General features: G+C 36.7%; 1 protein-coding gene across 3 annotated transcripts in view; it reads left to right on the top strand.

Moving 5' to 3' along the window:
* LOC149815995 (transducin family protein / WD-40 repeat family protein) overlaps positions 1-19,894 on the top strand; it is a 104,801-nt gene that overhangs the window by 30,547 nt on the left and 54,360 nt on the right. For all 3 annotated transcript variants that reach the window (XM_089987991.1, XM_089987990.1, XM_089987992.1), the window contains exon 6: positions 7,150-7,314. In XM_089987991.1, the coding sequence (XP_089844117.1) occupies positions 7,150-7,314 (165 nt within the window). The remainder of the gene's footprint in view (positions 1-7,149; positions 7,315-19,894) is intronic.

Genomic DNA, 19,894 nt, shown 5'->3' with positions numbered 1-19,894 from the left:
GTTGTCACCCCTCCACAAGTGCGGACATTGGTTACTACTCCTTCATACATATCTTTAATTATACTAATGTACTTGAGAGAAACACCTTTCTTCATCATTGTCCACCAGAGAACGTCCCTAGGTACTCTATCGTAAGCCTTCTCCAAATCAATAAAAACCATATGCAAATCTTTGTTCCTCTCTCTATATCTCTCAATAAGTTGTCTAAGAAGATGTATAGCTTCCATAGTTGATCTTCCAGGCATAAAACCAAATTGATTCTCCGATATCATGACAATCTTCCTCAACCTAGACTCAATCACCCTCTCCCAAAGTTTCATAGTATGACTCATGAGTTTTATACCACGATAGTTTGTGCAATCTTGTATATCACCCTTATTCTTATATAGAGGCACCAAAGTATTCTTCCTCCACTCATTAGGCATCTTATTTGTCCGCCAAATCTTGTTAAAAAGATTTGTCAACCATTCTAAACCTTTCTCTTCCAAGCATTTCCAAGCCTCGATAGGTATACCATCTGGGCCAACTGCCCTTCTTGATTTCATTTTCTTCAAAGTCTCTGCAATTTCTTTCTTTTGAATCTTGCACATGAAGTCACGATTCATCTCATGAAAAGGAATTGAAAAGTCTCCAAGATCCTGAGCATGACTTTCATTAAATAGCTTATCAAAATAATCTTTCCATCTCTCCTTAATCTCCTCATCTTTGACTAAAACCCTTTGAGTTTCATCTTTGATACATCTAACCATACCTAGATCCCTCGATTTCCTATCTCTTATCTTTGCAAGCCTATAAATATCCTTCTCACCCTCTTTGGTATCCAACTTGTCATAAACCTCCTTATATACCTTATCACTCGCGTTCTGAACTGCTTTTTTAGCTTCCTTCTTTGCTATCATATACTTCTCCAAATTCTCATTATCACGATTTTTACTTAGATTTCTATAACACTCTCTTTTAACCTTAATAGCTAATTTGACATCCTCGTTCCACCACGATGTATCCTTACCTAGTGGTGCACCGCCTTTAGACTCACCCAATACCTCCTTAGCCACCTTTCTCATGCCACCCGCTATCTTATTCCGCATAGATTCTGAATCCTCCTCGAGACACCAATCAACTTCCTTAACTACCCGCTCTACAAACATTCCTTGTTTAGCTTCTTTCAGTGCCCACCACTTAATTCTAGGATCTATCATATGTCTATCCCTTTTGCGGTATTGTCTAATTCTAAGATTTAAAATTAAGACTCTATGTTGTGTAGCTACACTTTCTCCCGGTATAACCTTACAATCGATGCAACAACCCCTATCTCTCTTTCTAAGTAGGAAAAAATCTATCTGACTCGTATTAACCCCACTTTTAACTGTTACTAGGTGAGACTCCCTCTTCCTAAACCAAGTGTTTGCTAAGATCATATCATAGGACAAACCAAAATCTAAAATCCTTTCTCCACTTTTATTTCTTTCTCCTATACCATAGCCTCCATGGATACTCTCAAATCCATCCCTACTAATGCCTACATGCCCATTAAGGTCACCGCCGATGAAAAGCCTTTCTCCATAAGATATCCCTTGTACTACTCCATCTAAATTTTCCCAAAATTGACGCTTAATGGAATCATCTAAACCTACTTGAGGTGCATAAACACTAATAATATTAATAATAGCCGTACCTACTACTAATTTAATAAGTAAAATCCTATCACCCTTCCTACGGACCTCAACTACATTATCTATAAACTCACGACTCATAACAATCCCTACTCCATTCCTATTCCTATTTATTCCTTTATACCAAATCTTATATCCCCAAGGTTCTATCACTTTTGCTTTCTCACCTACCCATTTGGTCTCTTGTAGACATAAAATATCAATCTTTCTCCTACACATAACATCTACTAACTCTACCAACTTACCAGTTAAAGATCCTATGTTCCAAGTGGCTAACCTAATTTTATGGTCTTGGACTAACTTCTTTACCCCCACCCGTCCAACAAAGTGAGGGAACCCTTGCCTATTTGACACCACACCCGGGCGCCGGTGTGACGCGTCGCTTCCGGGCGACGACCTAGCAACCCTTGCCCATTTATCACTGCCTCCGGGCCTATAGAGTACAGCGCGTCGCTCAGTAGGGAACGCCCCAACGAAATTCTCATATTGGTTCATATTCATAGGGTATGACTAAGTTTTTATGCTGGCTGTCACAGGCCTATATAGTGATAATCATTTGTTTAAAATATTTTGCTAGAATAAGTTGATAATACAGGGTGAACAATAGTTCGAACATGGCAATTTTATTCTATGGATTTAAATGCTTTTTTATCTTTAAATGATTTTTATTTTCTTTTTTATACAAAATTTGGGGGTAACCCTTGTTAAAATATATGTACTTGTATATTTCGAAACTGTAATTTGAAACTCAAAAAACAAATTTCAAACATCCCAAAACTCTCCCGAGTCAGGCCGAGTCAAGCCGAGTCAAGCCCGAGTCAAGCCCGAGTTTGCCTTGCCGGGTTGACTCGCTGGAGGGGCGAGCCGAGCCGAGTCTATGAGTTAACTTGACGAGTTTTAAAACATTGATATTAACTCTCTCGAGTGTGGGTTTTCCCACTTAAATGATATAAAAATTTTCCCTCTCTTGTTGTGTATACTCTTTTGAGTATTTCAATTATTGTGAGTGTGTTGAATGAACCATTATGTTCATTGAGAGAGATCTTTTGTGAGTTTTATTTGAAGCTTCATCTTCTTACACTCTATCCAAACCACATAGGTACTTGACTTGCTTATCGATGAACGAGCTTTTTGGATTCTCGATCGATCCGAATCACGTACGGATCGATCCTGTGGAGTCTGTACCACTTCGCCTCTGATTCAGACTGGATATCGGGTTTGGTTCGCTCCAACCCACATCTAACTCAAAATCGATGCGTTTGGGTCTCCCTTAGATCTGAACTTACGTAATCTTACATAAAAATTCCCAAAATTTGTATTAAAAATTTACAGTTATTACATCGGCTCCAGGTTTAGTATAAAACTTCACAACCTGTATTCGGGTCCATGTATTAATGAGACCTTTGGGTCAAGACCTTGGTCTTAATTAGGTTTTATTATTTATCACCATACCTGGACTCTATAGTGTTTGGTTCAGGTCGGGTCCGTGTAACCCTGACTTGTTAACACCCCTAGAGATAACAATAGTTGGTTTGTCTTCACTGTCAATCAATCGAAGCACCTTCCCCAAAGGTATAAGTATTCTCAACAACTTCATTTATGAATCCCATAATTCACTTCTGAATACAATATCTATAATTTTTGTGGGCTTTCTTTTTGTGCATGGGGATATGCATTCCACTCATCTAATGAAAACATTTTTTTAGTGCAACTCTATTATTTACTTGACTTTGCACTGTCAAAAAATTCGTAGCAAATTTAGTAACTGCACTACAAATCAACTCAGCACCACCAGTGTATTTTCTCATTAAACTCAAAACCCATGCATAATTGTAAATAAATTTAGTAATTTTTTGGCATCATTCAAGTGTCTCCTTTATCTCATCCATGTTATTGACCTCCTCAAACATGAGGTTCATGCAATGGGCAACACACGAGGTCTAAAAGAATGACCCAAATTTTTTTGCCAATTCTTTACCTGTTGCCCTATAATTTGTTGCATTATCAATAATAAATTACACAATATTTTAAGGTTGAACCTCTTCAACAACCTGATAAAAAACTTTGAGCAATACATCTGCTATCTTGGCGTATTAGATAATTCTTTTGGGGCAATAGACAAAAAAATTGATCAAGGTCCTTGACTTTCTGCCTGTTCACCCATCTGCCATGATGCTACACCCAATTTCTCTCCATGATTGCCTCATCTCATCACAATATGCCTTCACTTCTTTCATATTAGTATCTAAAACTTTTCCTCTCAAAGCATGATATGAAGGCATTTTATATCTAGGCCCGATACTGGTTATGACATCTGCCATTGCATGAATGGAATTGGCCGCATTGATAGGAATGCAAGTATCATAGAACCATCTCCTAACCACGACATTCGCTTGCTCGACTAAATGTTGAGGAGTCATAGTAGTACAAATGTTGGGTTATGCCCCAGGGGCAATCATAGGAGGGAAAAAACTTCTAATAAAGCCTCTAGCTCTACCTCTTATCGAAAAACTGCTTCCTCTTCTTTTTGTGTCAACAACAACACTACTACTGACACCTGTCATACCTTTTGCCTTCGCTGCAGAACTTTCTACTTCTGATCCTATGCTAAGGGTTGTAGGATCAGAAGTAGGAGGCTCTCTTTCTTTTATCTTTTTCCTCTCAGACCATTAAGTAATTGCTGGCATTGCCATTTAACAACATCTAGCAATTTTCTTAACGTGCATAAAACAACATTAAGATGTGTCTCGGCTAAATGATGCTTCAATCGAGTGATACCACCCAAAAAAGTATTTTGGCAATAGTTGTACTTGATTTTTAATCGGTTTTCACTCATTACTTGAGTGCCCCATTGCCATGCCTGATCCTCTCATTCTATCTTAAAAAAAAAAAACTCTAAGAAACAAAAATAGTTTTTTTTACCTTAACCTACTTGAGTGAAAAAATATTGGAAATGCACTCTTACTTGAGAAAATCATAAAAGCCTCTCCTTAGCGCACGGATTGGTCCCCAAATCGCTCTCACGGCTCCTAGAGTGCGTGGGTTCCCCTTTAATGGCCTCTACACAAATGAGTGAGTCAACCCTCAAAAGGTATTTAAAACCCAAAAGTTAAATAGTAAGTTTTGGCCCCTTTTAAAGTGTGCCAATGCCATATCGTACGATATGGGTTGATACAGGGTGTATCGTACGATACACCCGATATGGGTACAATACACTCATATCACGATACGAGTGTGTATCGTATCGAGAACTTCAATAGTAACAATATGTATCGTACGATACAATACGATACGATACTTACAACACTGGGTTGAGCCAATAGGCTCAAAGCAAGCGTTGAGGAAGAGGGAACTCATGTCCTTATGTCACTCACCATGTAATAGGATTATCACCATCCTCCTCCTTATCCATCAACACTTTCAAGCAATCTAGACGCCCAGTGGAAAATGTTGCAAATTTGTTTTTCACTTGACAGATGTGTTGCGAACCTTGTAAATCCTATTAAAATGCAATACCTTATTTTTGGACTATTCTAAATGCTTATGAGTGGGACTCAACCATCACCTTCAGATAGCCACTCTTTTCCATAGTATTTTCGATTCAATGAACGTGCCATGCATCGTAGAGGAGTTTGCTCTTATCCATCGTGCTACTAATATAGATTGCATGATTTGAAAAAAAGGCTCTCTTCAAGTACATAATCTTTGTTTTCATGTTTAAAAATCATAGTTTGGATTTTTTGATCATTTTGTCACACATTTCATGTACTTTATGGAGTATATGTTCTTCTTGGTCAACAACCATTAACATTTCCCACATGTGCTCTGTATGAGTTTTGGATCTTAGCCAGATTTGACCTAATCCACTCAGACCCCTACCTAGTAGTGTACCCATACTTGTACCTGTGTCCAGGCATGTGATGCCGGTACCCTGCCCCTTCAGACGTACCCATGTTTTGTAGCTTAATTATAAGTATAAAAGGCTTGCAGATAACTTTTCTATAAAGAAGCTACATACTCGTAAAGAAGTAATTTTTGCAGTTGATCATGCAACCCTTTGTTGTTTCAGAACACTATGGAACTGCACTCTATTGTAAAGTCTTGGTATGTAGTAGTGGCCCTTATAGTGTTGGGTTCCTCTGAACAAATATAACATTCTAGAGGCAAGCTTGATGATGGGTCGAGGGTGTTTTTGATGCAAGAAGGGTCCTTTTTACAACTTCCCTATGTGCATCCTGTGGTTCATCTGTGAACTGGCATTCTGACTTACATAACATCAATATAATGAAGGTTCACTATTTTAGTTCTCCTATGTTTTGATAGGTAAATGTTGGAGCGTATGCAAAAAGGATCCTTTTTACAACTTTCATGTGTGTAGCCTGTGGTTCATGTGTGAACTGGCTTTCTGACTTACATAACATCAGTATAATGAAGGTTCAATATTTTAGTTATCCTATGTTTTGTTCCTTTTGCCCATCATTAATTACATTGTAGTCACTGGGTCTTATATTTAAAGTATAGCTAAAGTTGCAAGAAATTTCTTCTTAATCATGGTAATATTCTTTGCAAGGTCCCTGACCCAGTTAGCAGTTCCAAATTTTATGCTTATATACCATAGGTTTTGGATGACATTCTTTTGAAAGGTATCTCAATTTTAAACAAATGTGCTTGGTGTTTCCTACTGCTAGATGTTTTTTCTTTTTCTTTTGTTAATGTCATCAACCTAGTCTTGATACATGTTTTTTGCTTGTGTAAAATCTTTTGCGGAAATGATCTCATTGATTATGAAGTGATGACATCTATAAGTGGGTTAATACCAAGGTTGCCAAACTAGGAAGCGAAAGCAGGAAACAATACGGGAAGCGGAAGCAAGAAGCGAGGCATTTTAAAATTTATAGGAAGCGGGAAGCGAAGTATCAATTTAAAAGCTAAATATTAGAAAAATGAAGCAATATAGTAATTGAATAGGAATCAAACAAGAAACAAATAAAAACTAAAATAAAATTGATCATTCTTATATTTCATGATTTTTCAGTAAAAGAGTTAAAATTTTTGTTAAAATCTAACAATGATGGTTACTAATTTAAAGAAAGTACATGGAAAGTGAGTGAAAGCGTGAGAGAAAATACATGAAAAACATGAAAAGAAACGTGAGAAAAGCATATAGGAAGCATAGACCATGTGTGTGGGAAGCAAAGAAGAAGCGTGGGGGAATCGAGATTCCCATGAAGTTTCGGAAGTGAGGAGTATCGCGCTTCCGAAGCGAGTTTCCGGGAAGCGAGCTTCCCACCTACCTGAGAAGCTTCCGGTAACTCTGGTTAATACAATGAAAATGCAGATTGTTTTGCTTGTTCATCTAGAGTAGCAGGAATTATGTTTCTTGTTTTGCTTGTGCTACTGCTATCCATTGAATTCATTGGTTATGGTTTATTTCTTCATTGAAGTCACTTTCTGACAGTATGTAAATCATGTGTAGATGGAGAATTTAGCAAGAGTACAATATCTGAAGAGAAAAGATCCAAAGGACTGTGCACTTCTATACCTAGCTTTAAACAGAGTTAAGGTTTTGGCTGGATTGTTTAAAATTAGCAAAGATGAGAAGGACAAGCCCTTGTTTGGATTTCTTTCTCGTGATTTCCAGGTAAATGCCAACTTGAAATTTAGAGTTTATTGTAATTGATTTTCCTGTATTGGACCATGTCCTTGACAATTATTGAAGCGTTGTACAACCAAAACTGTGTTTGAATATTTCATCCTTACGAATACAACCATGGCAAGACTGCCCACGTATTTGTGGATGGATGCCCTTTATAGAGTTGGTGATTAACCGGATGCTGTCTAAAGCTTTGAATGGGGAAATTCCATGTCATTTGCTTTATGATAAGCATATGCTCAATATTCACAGCTCAAAACTTTTGGCTGTTTATGTTTTGTGCATATAGTTGAGTCTTTCATTATATCTCAAGGAATGCAGTTTTCTTTGAAAATGTTTTTGATGGAAAATCTTATAACAATGTTCCACCTTCTTTAGATGCGACTGAGACCTTCTGGTCGTGTGCATCCATTAATTGACTAATCAGCCTGGTATGGAAGGACCAACAGGCCAATGAAGATATAAATCAGCCAACAAGCTCAGTTTTCTTTGCATCTATGTGAACTTCCTTCTTAACTACAAACATATATAAGAAGAAAGGCATTTGTTTATTCTAGGCATAAGAAGATAGACTGCATATCTTACCTATGGTACAACCCTATCATTGGAATCGGGATGTGTGACACTCGGTAACGTACCTCTGAAGTTCGTAAAGAATCAGATTCTGCCTTGTCCCAACAAAAAAATTCAGATCTTCTAGAGTTTATTATTTGCCATTTAAATAGGTGAGTTATGATAGTTTCTTCTTGGAATTTCAAGTTTTTGTTGCAGCTCTTCATGAACAAAAGAAACCCAGAAATATTCAGCAAGCATGACACTCATGTTGGATAGAAGACATGAATGGGGAGATGTGTGTTCTCTATGCATGACAATTATTGGACCATCCTTTCAACATGTAGTTGGTTGTAGTCTTGTAGATGCGTGTATAAAATTAAATACATGACTGATGGAAGTGTACCGTGATTCACAGCTCATTTTGCAGCCAAGGGAAATATACAAGAACATAGATTATGTTTTGATAAAACTTTTAGTTCGGTGGTTTGGATGTGTACCATGAAGATTATAGTATCTCTTACAGCTAGATTTGGATGGAATTTTTGTCAGACCAATGAGAGAAATGCCTTCTTACATGGTGATCTACTTGAAGAAGTTTAGTGGAGCAATCTTGGGGTTGCTTTCAAGACGATCCTTGAAGGGAGGGTCGATGTCTCAAGAAGGTGACGTATGGTTTGAAACAAGCATTATATTCTCTGTTTGACACCAAAAATCTCGTAGTAAAGGAGTTTGGTTCCAAAGGAGTCAAACTAATTATTCTTTGTTCAGTTATATTGCATAACCATCGCCTTGATCCCATCCACTAGCAAACCTCTTAGCTTCCTATTAACGCTTCTCACCTTCTTCTGGCCTGATTTATCCATTCTTGGCTTCATTTGGTTTAGAACATGCTGCTTTGATACCTCATTCTATGAAAACCGTAGGATGGTAAGTGCCTCCTCCAAGAACATCTCAAGTTAGGGCTTTGTGTGCAAGCCCGTTTCGAGGTCTGGGACTATGCTAAATCAACCGTTGCATTGAACCTTACTGTTGGTGAGTTCTTCTGTTACTGATTAAACAAATCCATACCTTCTCAAACCTTTGGGTTTATGGCACTAGCTTCCATATGTTTCTGCAATTTCTGCCAGAAGCAGCTTCAAAAGCATGTTGACTCCATTATATATATATATATATATATATATATATATATATATATATATAGGGCGACTAGAATATGAGAACTACCATGTGAACTGGGCATTTCCAACAAATTTTTTTTTGCAAATCCAACCATGAAGATGTGTTTGGCATGGTGAACTTGCTAGGAATAGACTGTTGGGTCATGCATTTTTTATGAAAAAATGCAATTTTTGGTTTTTTGAATATTTATGAATATTATGAGCTGTTAATTTTAAAGCCTTAAAAAAACTTGCTTATACATTATAATTGGATATTTTAAGTGCTCGTCCCTATAAACTTAGCATGTAGATCACATCCATATGGTTAGATTTAAGAGAAAAAAACACAAAAAAACCCATGAAAATCATGGTTCACTCGGTAGTTCTCATATTTAATTTTAATATATATATATATACACACACACACACTAGTGCAAAACCTGTGCAAATGCATGGGATGGAGAGAATAGAACTGTGATTTCAGATTTTTTACGTAGACATTTTACATTTTTTATTGGACTTGGCATTGCCACATAATAGATATACAAATTTGCATAAGTGAAGCAAATATCAAAAGCATAAAAAATAACAAAGAACAAACTGTTAATTTGTCCTTGATGGGTAAGGTTGATTGTCATTTCTAAAAGTTTGCTATTGTGTTAGCAAATTGTAACGCCTAAATTTTTTTTAACCTTAATTATAGTTCAAATATTGAAATTTTGAGACCATTTTTTTGATAAGTATAAGTAAATCAGATCTTATAATGCGGAAACGATTTTTAAAAACGGTTAAGACTTTGGACGCAGTTACACTAAAGATAACAATCAAATCAAAATATACGGGATATACACATTTTAAACCACATACAATATAAGACTGAAATACGAAGAGTTTTAATTTCATTTCAAATCAGAGTATGAAAACAATACTTCAGTCTCTACATGATCAAGTACTTAAAACGAAAAGATCATGAATACCAAGATCGCAAGGTAAGAGTGAACCTTCGAGAATGCAGCTCGACCAACCCTTCGCTCCAACTACTCATCATATTTTACCTACATTACCTATCCCCCATAAAATGGGGTCAGACTCGCTAAAGTTTGGTAAAGCAACCCAAACTCAAACTTAAAGAAAACATATCAAGCATTTAAAGGTAAAAATATATTATTCATCCATCGTCAAGTGATAGACAAGGGAACAACCTCTATGAGTAATTCATTTCAAGCATTCGAACATAAAACATTTAAAAGCATTTCATCACTTAATATTCTATTCAACCTTAACTCACGTAATAAAGCATAATTTATATGCATTCAGATCATTGCATCATTTTCATATGCATTCATAATTCTTATAAACAATAAGTCAAATCACATTTGATCATTCCAACGTGAAACACACACACATACCTTATAAGTAATTTGGTTAAATATTCATGATACACATCAATCATGATACATAATTGTGATATATTTACTCAGACAATCATTTGCAATGAAACTATGTAAGCGTGACACCAAATAAGTCAAAACTAGTCATTTGTAGGCATGATGTGTCATTCACCTGTACGCTAATATAAGCGTTACAATCATAACCTCATATCAAGATCTAAAATCAATAAAGATTTGATTATCATATCTGAGTTTAATATATAATCATGCTATAATAGAAAAGCCAAATCTATAGATTCATAACTGACTATCTCAATCAACTCAGAAGATTATCACAATTCATCGTAACATTTCATTTATTCATAATAAAGATTTACAAAATCCACACCGGATCACTTGGTCTGGGAAATGTACAACCTTACAAGGAGTTACCGACCTAGACGGATGTTCTGCCTGGTCTTGGACAATGCACTTCCTCAAAGGAATATACCATCTTTGCGGGCTACCCGCTCTTGGACAATGCACTTCCTCACAAAGACTTGCCGCTTTAGCCGGATTACCTGATCTGGTCATGCACACCCTCACAGAGAATCCTTTGGGAATAGTTCCTCAACGGGTACCATATTCAGTGAAAACTATTGTGATACATGCATCAATACAATTGACTACTCTCAGGGTCGATAGCCATCAACACGGGCATAAGCATGTATACAATCAAAGCATCACACCATACATCACTTCATATGGCATTAAAATTATAAAATCACACATTTAACCAATATGGCTTCATGAACCAAAGTTCATTATTGAACTTAAACATTTATCACATGCATTCATAATTTCATTTCACGTGGCATTTAAATCATATTATACATAAGCATATTATCCTACGCATCATATCATCGCCACAAAGAATATTGCACTTCGTAAATTGAACCTTGAAGCATGCGTAAACAAAACATGAGTTCTATGCATGCATACGTGAACATGCACATTTCATAATACGAAGCAACTAAACCTCAACATAAATAACTTCTACGTAGTTCAAGATTTGTACACACGATAAAAGTCTTATGCATTTTTCACCACATGAATCTATATATCACCTTAGATATAATTGTGCAAGGGTTGGTCAAAATCTCATTGACCATCCTACCGTACATCATATGCATATATTTTTCAAGCAAACAAGATATACAAGTTCAAAACAATTTATAACATTCACATGCTTTCTTCTATACAAGAATAAATGAGTACATCATATGACAAGACAATATATATAACATTCACAATATGCATCGAACATGACTTATATATATCCATAGTAGTTATATGTGCACCATGTATCAAATTCATACAAACACACAAAGCAACATAGTATGCGCAAACAAAGTATGATGACACACATTGCGTACATATTATACATTCATAAGTGCACATGCATTCAAACCCATACACAGGTGTACTTACAGCAAACACACTCTATATTCCGCTAACTACTGTAATGAAATACGCGGAAAAGAAATGTATGTCCTACAATGGACATTCACACATAGAAATCAAAGAACAAGTCCAAAAGAGGACATACACAAAAGCCAATAATGGCTAGAAATCATAAGATTGTATAAAAGCACTAAAGGGCTTGAAGAAGCCACACATTACAAAGGGGGAGACCCCACTTATTTATAGGCAAGAGAGGAGTGAGAGAGGGTTAGAGAAAAGAGAGAGAGAGGCACCATTGGGAGACCCAACAAGGTGTCGTTGGGCTCCCAACGACTCTTTGTTGGGCCCCCCAATGAAGGTGCATTTAATGCACAAAAAGGAAAAAGAAAAAATAAGGAAAAAGAAAAAAAGGAAAAAGTAAAAAACAGAAAAAGACTATACTGCCCCTATTGGGCGATTTTACAGAAATACCCCTTATCGGGTATGAGTGAAATATACTTATATATATATATTTATATATATATATATAAATATATTGATTACATATATATTTTAACACCCCCTCTCAAGCTTTACGGGGATACAACCGAAAGCTTGTTGAGAAGAAACATGAAACGAGGAGCAGCAAGAGCTTTAGTGAAGAAATCCGCCAACTGGTACTCAGATGTGACGTAGGGCAGTGCTATGGTTCCTTTTAAGTATTCATCTCGAACATAGTGGCAGTCCATCTCTATGTGTTTAGTCCGCTCATGGAAGGTGTGATTGCTTGCAATATAAATGGCGCTTTTGTTATCACAACACATCTTCGAAGGAGTAGAGATGATTACGCCCATATCATTGAGGAGACTTCTAAGCCACACAAGCTCCATGGTTGTAGTGGCCATTGCACGATATTCCGCTTTTGTTGAGGATAATGACACCTTTTGCTGCTTCTTGCATCTCCAAGAGATCATAGAGTCACCTAAGAAAACACAAAAACCTGTAGTTGAGACTCTATCATTGGGGTTTCCTCCCCAATCAGCATCAGTATAAGCAATTAAATCAAGAGATGATGAAGAGGAAAGAAAAACTCCCTTAGTTATGGTGTTTTTAATGTATCAGACTATTCTTAAGACTGCACTCATGTGCACAGTTGTAGGTGCATGTTGAAACTGACTGAGTGAACTGCATGAGCTATGTCTGGCCGAGTGATGGATAAGTATGTCAGAGCCCCAACAAGTTGACGGTAGGGAGTAGGATTCTCGAGAAGTATTCCATCTTCCAACCTTAACTTTGCATTGATGACCTCAGCGGTTTCTGCCTTCTTATCATCGGAAATTCCAGATTTGGAACAAATGTCAGCAGCTAGTTTCATCTGAGAGAGAATATACCCTCGAGGAGAGTAGGCTACTTCAATACCTAAAAAATATCTTAAGAAACCAAGGTCAGACATGTCAAAATTTTCTTTTAAAACTTTCTTAATATCATGGATTCCTTGTTCATCACTTCCAGTGATGATCATATCATCAACATATAGTAGTAAAATAACTACTGAAGACCCTGCACTTTTCACAAACAACGCAGTGTCAGTATAACATGAACGAAAATTCAAACTAGTCATTACACTGCTAAGCCTTTTTGGGGCTTGCTTTAACCCATAAAGTGCCTTTTTGAGTTTAAGAATTTTGTTTTTACCAATAGATACTCCTGGTGGAGGATCCATATAGACCTCTTCACTTAGTTCACCATTAAGAAATGCGTTCTTAACATTCAATTGATAGATAGGCCATTTTTTAACGGATGCAACCGCAATAAGAGTCCTAACACTAGTCATTCTAGCTACGGGAGCGAAGGTTTCTTCATAGTCTATTCCGTACTCTTGAGCATATCCTTTGGCTACCAACCTAGCTTTATAACGTTCTAATGACCCATCACTTTTCTTTTTAATTTTGAAGACCCATCTACATCCAATAGACTTCTTTCCAGTGGGTAATGAAGTTATTTCCCAAGTTTTAGCCTTTTCAAGGGCACTAAGTTCTAGTTTCATGGCTTCAACCCATTGAGGAATGTTTTTGGCTTCATTATAGTGTGATGGTTCATGATAAGAGTGTAATGCAATTAGGCATGCCCTATATTTAGGTGTTAGGGACTCATAGGAAACAAACCTATTAGGAGGATTGGAGATTCGGCTAGATCTCCTTAAAGAGGTTTCTTCTATGTTGGAACTTTGAGAATATTTTTTCAAAGCGCTTATGGGAGTTTCTTGACCACACCTAGTATAGGTTTGAATTGACCTATTTTCAAAATCATTACTTCCATTTTCAACATTACTAAGAGGAGTATCCTCTAAATCATTAGGAACATCCTCAACGTGAGGAGTCACATCTTCTTGAGAAAGAAGATCAAATAAGAAAGCATATTCGCTTTCATCAATATCTTTGTTTTTCTCAAAGCCGTTCTCATTTTCTAAAAAGGTAACATCTTTGGATACATATAGTTTGTTACTTTTGGGATCGAAGCACCTAAAACCTTTTTGATTTTCTCCGTATCCTAAGAACACACATTCGATAGCTTTGGGAGATAACTTATCTCTTTTATGTGTAAGGACAAAACACTTACACCCAAAAATTCTTAATCTATTAAAATCAGGTGTTCTTTCAAAAAGTTTTTCATATGGAGATATATTTTGTAGAGATGAGGATATCATTCTATTTATCAAATAAGTTGAGGTTAAGGCGGCTTCGACCCAATAGCATTTTGGAATTTCTTTGGAAATGAGAAGAGTCCTAGTGGTTTCCAAGATGTGTCTATGCTTTCTCTCGGCTAGACCGTTTTGTTGGGGAGTCCTAGGACATGACCTTTGATGACAAATTCCATTGGTTTCCAAATATTCTTGAAATTCATTTGACAGATATTCTCCACCGGAATCGGATCGAAGAATGGAGATATTAGTTGAAAATTGATTTTTGACAATCATATGAATTTTTTTAAAGAAATTAAAAACTTCGGATTTTAGATTGAGAAAATAGATCCACACATATCGAGTGAAATCATCAATGAAAGTAACATAATATGAGAATCCTCCTTTTGATATGACCAGAGAAGGACCCCAAACATTCGAATGAACTAATTCAAAAGGTCTTTTGGACACAAATGTTCTCTTTGGAAAGGGGGTGGATTTCATTTTTCCAAAAATACAACTCTTGCAAACAAAATGTTTCTTATTACAAAATTTCTTTCCAAAAGGAAAGGAGTACATTTTTGAGAAGCTTGGATGTCCAAGTCTTTGATGCCAAGTTTCTATATTTTTATCTTGGACATGATTACAAAATGATTTAGTGGGAAGTTTCAAATTGTTCATGTAGTAGAGATCTCCCCTCCTATGGCCTTGCCCAATCCGCTTCCCGGACTGGAGATCCTGTATAGAGCAATCCTTGGTTGAGAAGGAGATTTCACATCCATGATCACATATTTGAGAGACAGATAAAAGATTTAAATTAAGTTGAGGTACTACTCTTACATTTGGCACAAAAAAATCTTTTGAAAAGTCTAAAGTTTCAAAACTTTTAACTTGTAAAGAGGTACCATCAGCGGTGGAAACAAAAGAATTTTTGGAGTTGCTACATACATTGGATAGTCCATTTTCAATAGGAGTCATATGAAAAGATGCTCCAGAATCAAGAATCCAAGAAGGCGTACCTGGAGGAGAAGAAGAGGCAATGGCGACTCCCGAAGTTGACGGCGATTTGAGTAGAATTTGAAGTGCTTCGGATAGTTGAGCAAGGGAAAAGGACTCTTTCCCTTTATTGGATCCTCCTTCTTTTGTGGGATTTCTTCAATAATAGCAACTTTACCTTTTGGAGGTTCATTTATCTTTGGACAATTAGGTCTTATATGACCCGTTTCTTGACAATGATGGCAAATGGCTTTCCTATAATTGCCATTATAGTTATTTTGCCTCCCAAAGTGTGGAGGCTTATATGCTTTCATATGATTGCCGGGTTTAGACACGGCAATAACTTCATCTCCTCCTTTAATCATGCCAAGACGCGTTTCTTCTTGGCATATTTCGGCAATGACATCTTCCAATGAAAGCGGTTTTGATCTATGAAGAAGGGAGGACCTAACTTGTTCATATTCGGGCCTAAGCCCATGTAAAAATTGGAAAAAGTGTTCTTTCTCCATTTGTTCTCTTCTCATTTCCGCATCTTCACTTGATACCCATTTGGATTCAAGAAGGGATAGCTCATCCCATAAAGGTCCAAGAGTGCTATAGTAATCTCTTACACTCATTTCACCTTGCTTAATGGTACGGATTTTTTCTTGGATAAAAAATTGACGAGCAAGGTCTTTTTGGGTATACATACCTTTCATAAAGAACCATGCTTCATTTGCTAGGCGGAATTTAGCAATGTTGGCGCAAATCTTTAGCTCCACATTGTTCATGAACCATGCAAGAATTTTTGCATGCTTACTTTCCCAATCTCCTAACTTGGATTGGTGATCTTCAATAGCCTTTATGCAAGCATTTTCTTCTAGAGCTTTTTCTTGATCACCATCAATTTTCGTAAGTTGAAGTTGAGGTTCCCTAATGGTGTCCATAACATATCCTCAAAGCTTTTTACCTTTGAGGTTGTTCTCCATGGTGGCGTCCCACATCATGTAGTTAGTACCATTGAGCTTGAAGGAGAGATCAATCTTTTGTTCTCCTTCCATTATAAAATCAAGAATGGAGGACAAACAAAGAGAGAGATAAATCTAGACAACTAGCTATAAGAGCACAACCAAGGCTCTGATACCATGTAATGAAATACGCGGAAAAGAAATGTATGTCCTACAATGGACATTCACACATAGAAATCAAAGAACAAGTCCAAAAGATGACATACACAAAAGCCAATAATGGCTAGAAATCATAAGATTGTATAAAAGCACTAAAGGGCTTGAAGAAGGGAGACCCCACTTATTTATAGGCAAGAGAGGAGTGAGAGAGGGTTAGAAAAAAGAGAGAGAGGCACCATTGGGAGACCCAACAAGGTGTCGTTGGGCTCCCAACGGTCACAATTGTGACCGTTGGGGGCCCCACGACTCTTTGTTGGGCCCCCCAATGAAGGTAGGATCCAGACTCAAACTTCACTTTGGATCTCAGACTTCAGATCCAAATCCACTTTAGGATCCAGAACCCAATTCTATTGTGGATCTCAGATTTCAGATCCAATTTCATCTTAGGATCCAAGATCCAATTCTACTTTGGATCTCAAACGTCAGATCCAATTCCATATTAGGATCCAGAGTCCAACTCTATTTTCATATCCAAAAACCATCTTGGATTCAAAACCTTGAATCCAATTCCATTCCAAAAATTCCAGATTCAAATCCCATCTTGAATCCCATATTTTAAATCAACTTCTCAAACCAATTCCACTTCACTCAGATTTCAAGATCAAGTTCCCATTTCGGATCCTAAATCCAAAAATTCAACTTTGAACCTTATCTTGGACTCAAAATTCATCTTGAAAATCCAACTTTTAAATCAAATCCATTTTTCAAATTTTGATCAAAATTCCCAATTCCATCTTTCTTTCTGATTCAATTCCATTTTTTTTTCTAAATTCAAAGTCCATTTATGACTTTGAAAATTCCTTTTATCTCAAAACTTCAAAAAAAAAATCATTTTTCCAAATCCAGATTCATATTCCCAAGCTCTTGATTATTCTAAAGACTTAGAATTTTAATCTTAAGTTCTAAGTTAGAAACCATTTCTTCACTTTATCTGATTCACTTGAAATTCTTCAAAATATTTTCAAAAAGAGCATACATCTTTGCATTTGTACAAGCATGATTCATTGTGCATTTTAGACTTAGGATAAACACTTAGATAAATTCTTAGCAAAGCAAAAGGCACTAAATTCGACCCTTGGTTCGATTACCCCTGGTAAAGGCGCTAGGAACGGTCGAACCTCGTACCGACAAGCGGATCCCGTCTCCCAGTTTTCCCGCAAAATATTTTAAAAACGGAGGCGAGTTATTTCAAAATATTTTCAAAATTAAGGTCAAGTGAGACCCACAAAAGAGTTCCTCTTCTCTTCTTTCTTTTCTCTTCTCTCTTTCTTTTCGTTCTTTTATCTTTTCTCCCTTCAAAAGGGAGGAAAATAAGAGGTTGGAAATGAAAAGAGAAGGAAGAGAGAGAATATTACGAGAGGAAAAATTTTGCGATGATCACAGCACTCTTCGCCAAACGATCCACTATTTCCCAAATGGCATCTCGCTGTCGCCAGGTCTTAGGCAACCCTACTATGAAATCCATCGAGATGTCATCCCACTTCCACTCTGGAATCTCGAGTGGCTACAAAAGTCCACCAGGTCTCTGGTGTTCGATCTTCACCTGCGGACAGGTGAGACACCGGGACACGAACTCCGCGATGTCCCGCTTCATCCCATTCCACCAGTAAGTCCTTTGAAGATCTTTAAACATTTTCGTGGAACCCGGGTGAACGAAATATCTAGACCTGTGAACTTCACTCATCAGCTCCTACCTCAGCCCTTTCGGAACCCACCATCTGTCTCCGAACATGATGGTTCCGTCCTCCTCTCGACGAAACTGTGCCTCTGCTTTTTGGGCACTTCCACCATCTGGCTGACTGAAGTTTCTCAAAATGAGATATTTCTTAAGAATTGAAGTTGCTTATTCCCCTCGTGGGTATTTGATATCTCAATCTAAATTTGCTTTTGATATTGTTTCTAGCGCTGAAATTACAAATGATAAGAAAGTAGACACTTTAGAAGTTATCAATGTTAAAATGAGAATTGATGATAGAGAACCTTTTGATGATCTCACTCCTTACAAATAACTTATTAGAGCACTTTCATATCTTTCCATTACTAGACCAGATATAGCACATGTTGTACTCACAGCTAGTCAATTTCAGCATGCTCCCACTTCTGTTCACATGGGAGCAATTTTGCGTATTATTAGATACATAAAGTCCTTTCACGAGGCCTCTTCTTGTTTGCTTCATCCTCATTAGATTTAATTGCCTGTAATGATGCTGATTGGGGAGGTGATCTCAATAATAGGCACTCAACCACTGTTTTTTGTGTTTTATTTGGTGAATCCTTAATTTCGTGGTGGTTGAAAAAACAACAGAAGGTCTCTCTCTCGTCCACCGAAGTTGAATACCGAGTCATGACGACCACAACAATGGAAGTAGTTTGGCTGAGACGTCTGCAAGCTGACATGGAAATTGAAGCAACACAAACTTTACGAATGTGTCGTGACAATAAGAGTGTGATCTATATTGTCAGCAATTAAACATTTCATGAATGCACCAAACATATTGAGATGAACTGTCACTATATGAGAAAGGAATATCTAGCAGGCTTCTTCACCAAACCTCTCGCTGCTCCTAGATTTCATTTTCTCTTAAATAAACTTTCGCTCATTGTACAATAAGTTTGAGGGGGGGTGTTAAAATGTAATATATATAATATATATAATAATTATTTTTTATTTAATTTTCTTTATTTTCTTTATCTTTATTTTTATCTAGTTCATTTCGAACTAGAAATAGGAATCTAGTCAAGATTCCATTTGGACTTGACTAGATATATAGTTGTTGGACCTAGTTCAACGGCTATAATTAGAGTCGTTGGACTAGGTCCAACGACTCTAAAGAAGAACTCTTCTTTCTTCTTCCTTTTTTTGTATAAATAGGTGTGATCCCCTCCATTGTAATACAATGTTTCTTAAGCATTTCTCACGAGAAATAAAAGTTTATTATTTTTATTATGTTCTTTCATTTATACCCTTTTGTGGGTTGTGCTTGTAATGTTTCCATTTAAACACCCACAATGAGCTTTTGTGTGTTTGTGGAAGATCACCATTTCATTACAATCCATTCTCCATATATGTATATATAAAAGTGAAAAAGGGTATGATTACAAAATCTTGTTAGCCACGGAGGGCAAGAAAGAGCACTTACATGATAATAATTATTTTTATTAATTCATAAAATGAAATCAAGAAGGGCAGTTGGCCCAGAT

The sequence above is a fragment of the Nuphar pumila genome, chromosome 14, assembly GCF_984573655.1.
Source record: "Nuphar pumila chromosome 14, dmNupPumi1.hap1.1, whole genome shotgun sequence".
NCBI lineage: Eukaryota > Viridiplantae > Streptophyta > Magnoliopsida > Nymphaeales > Nymphaeaceae > Nuphar > Nuphar pumila.
The sequence above is the reverse complement of the archived record's forward strand: the minus strand, read 5'-3'. Positions and strand labels throughout refer to the sequence as shown.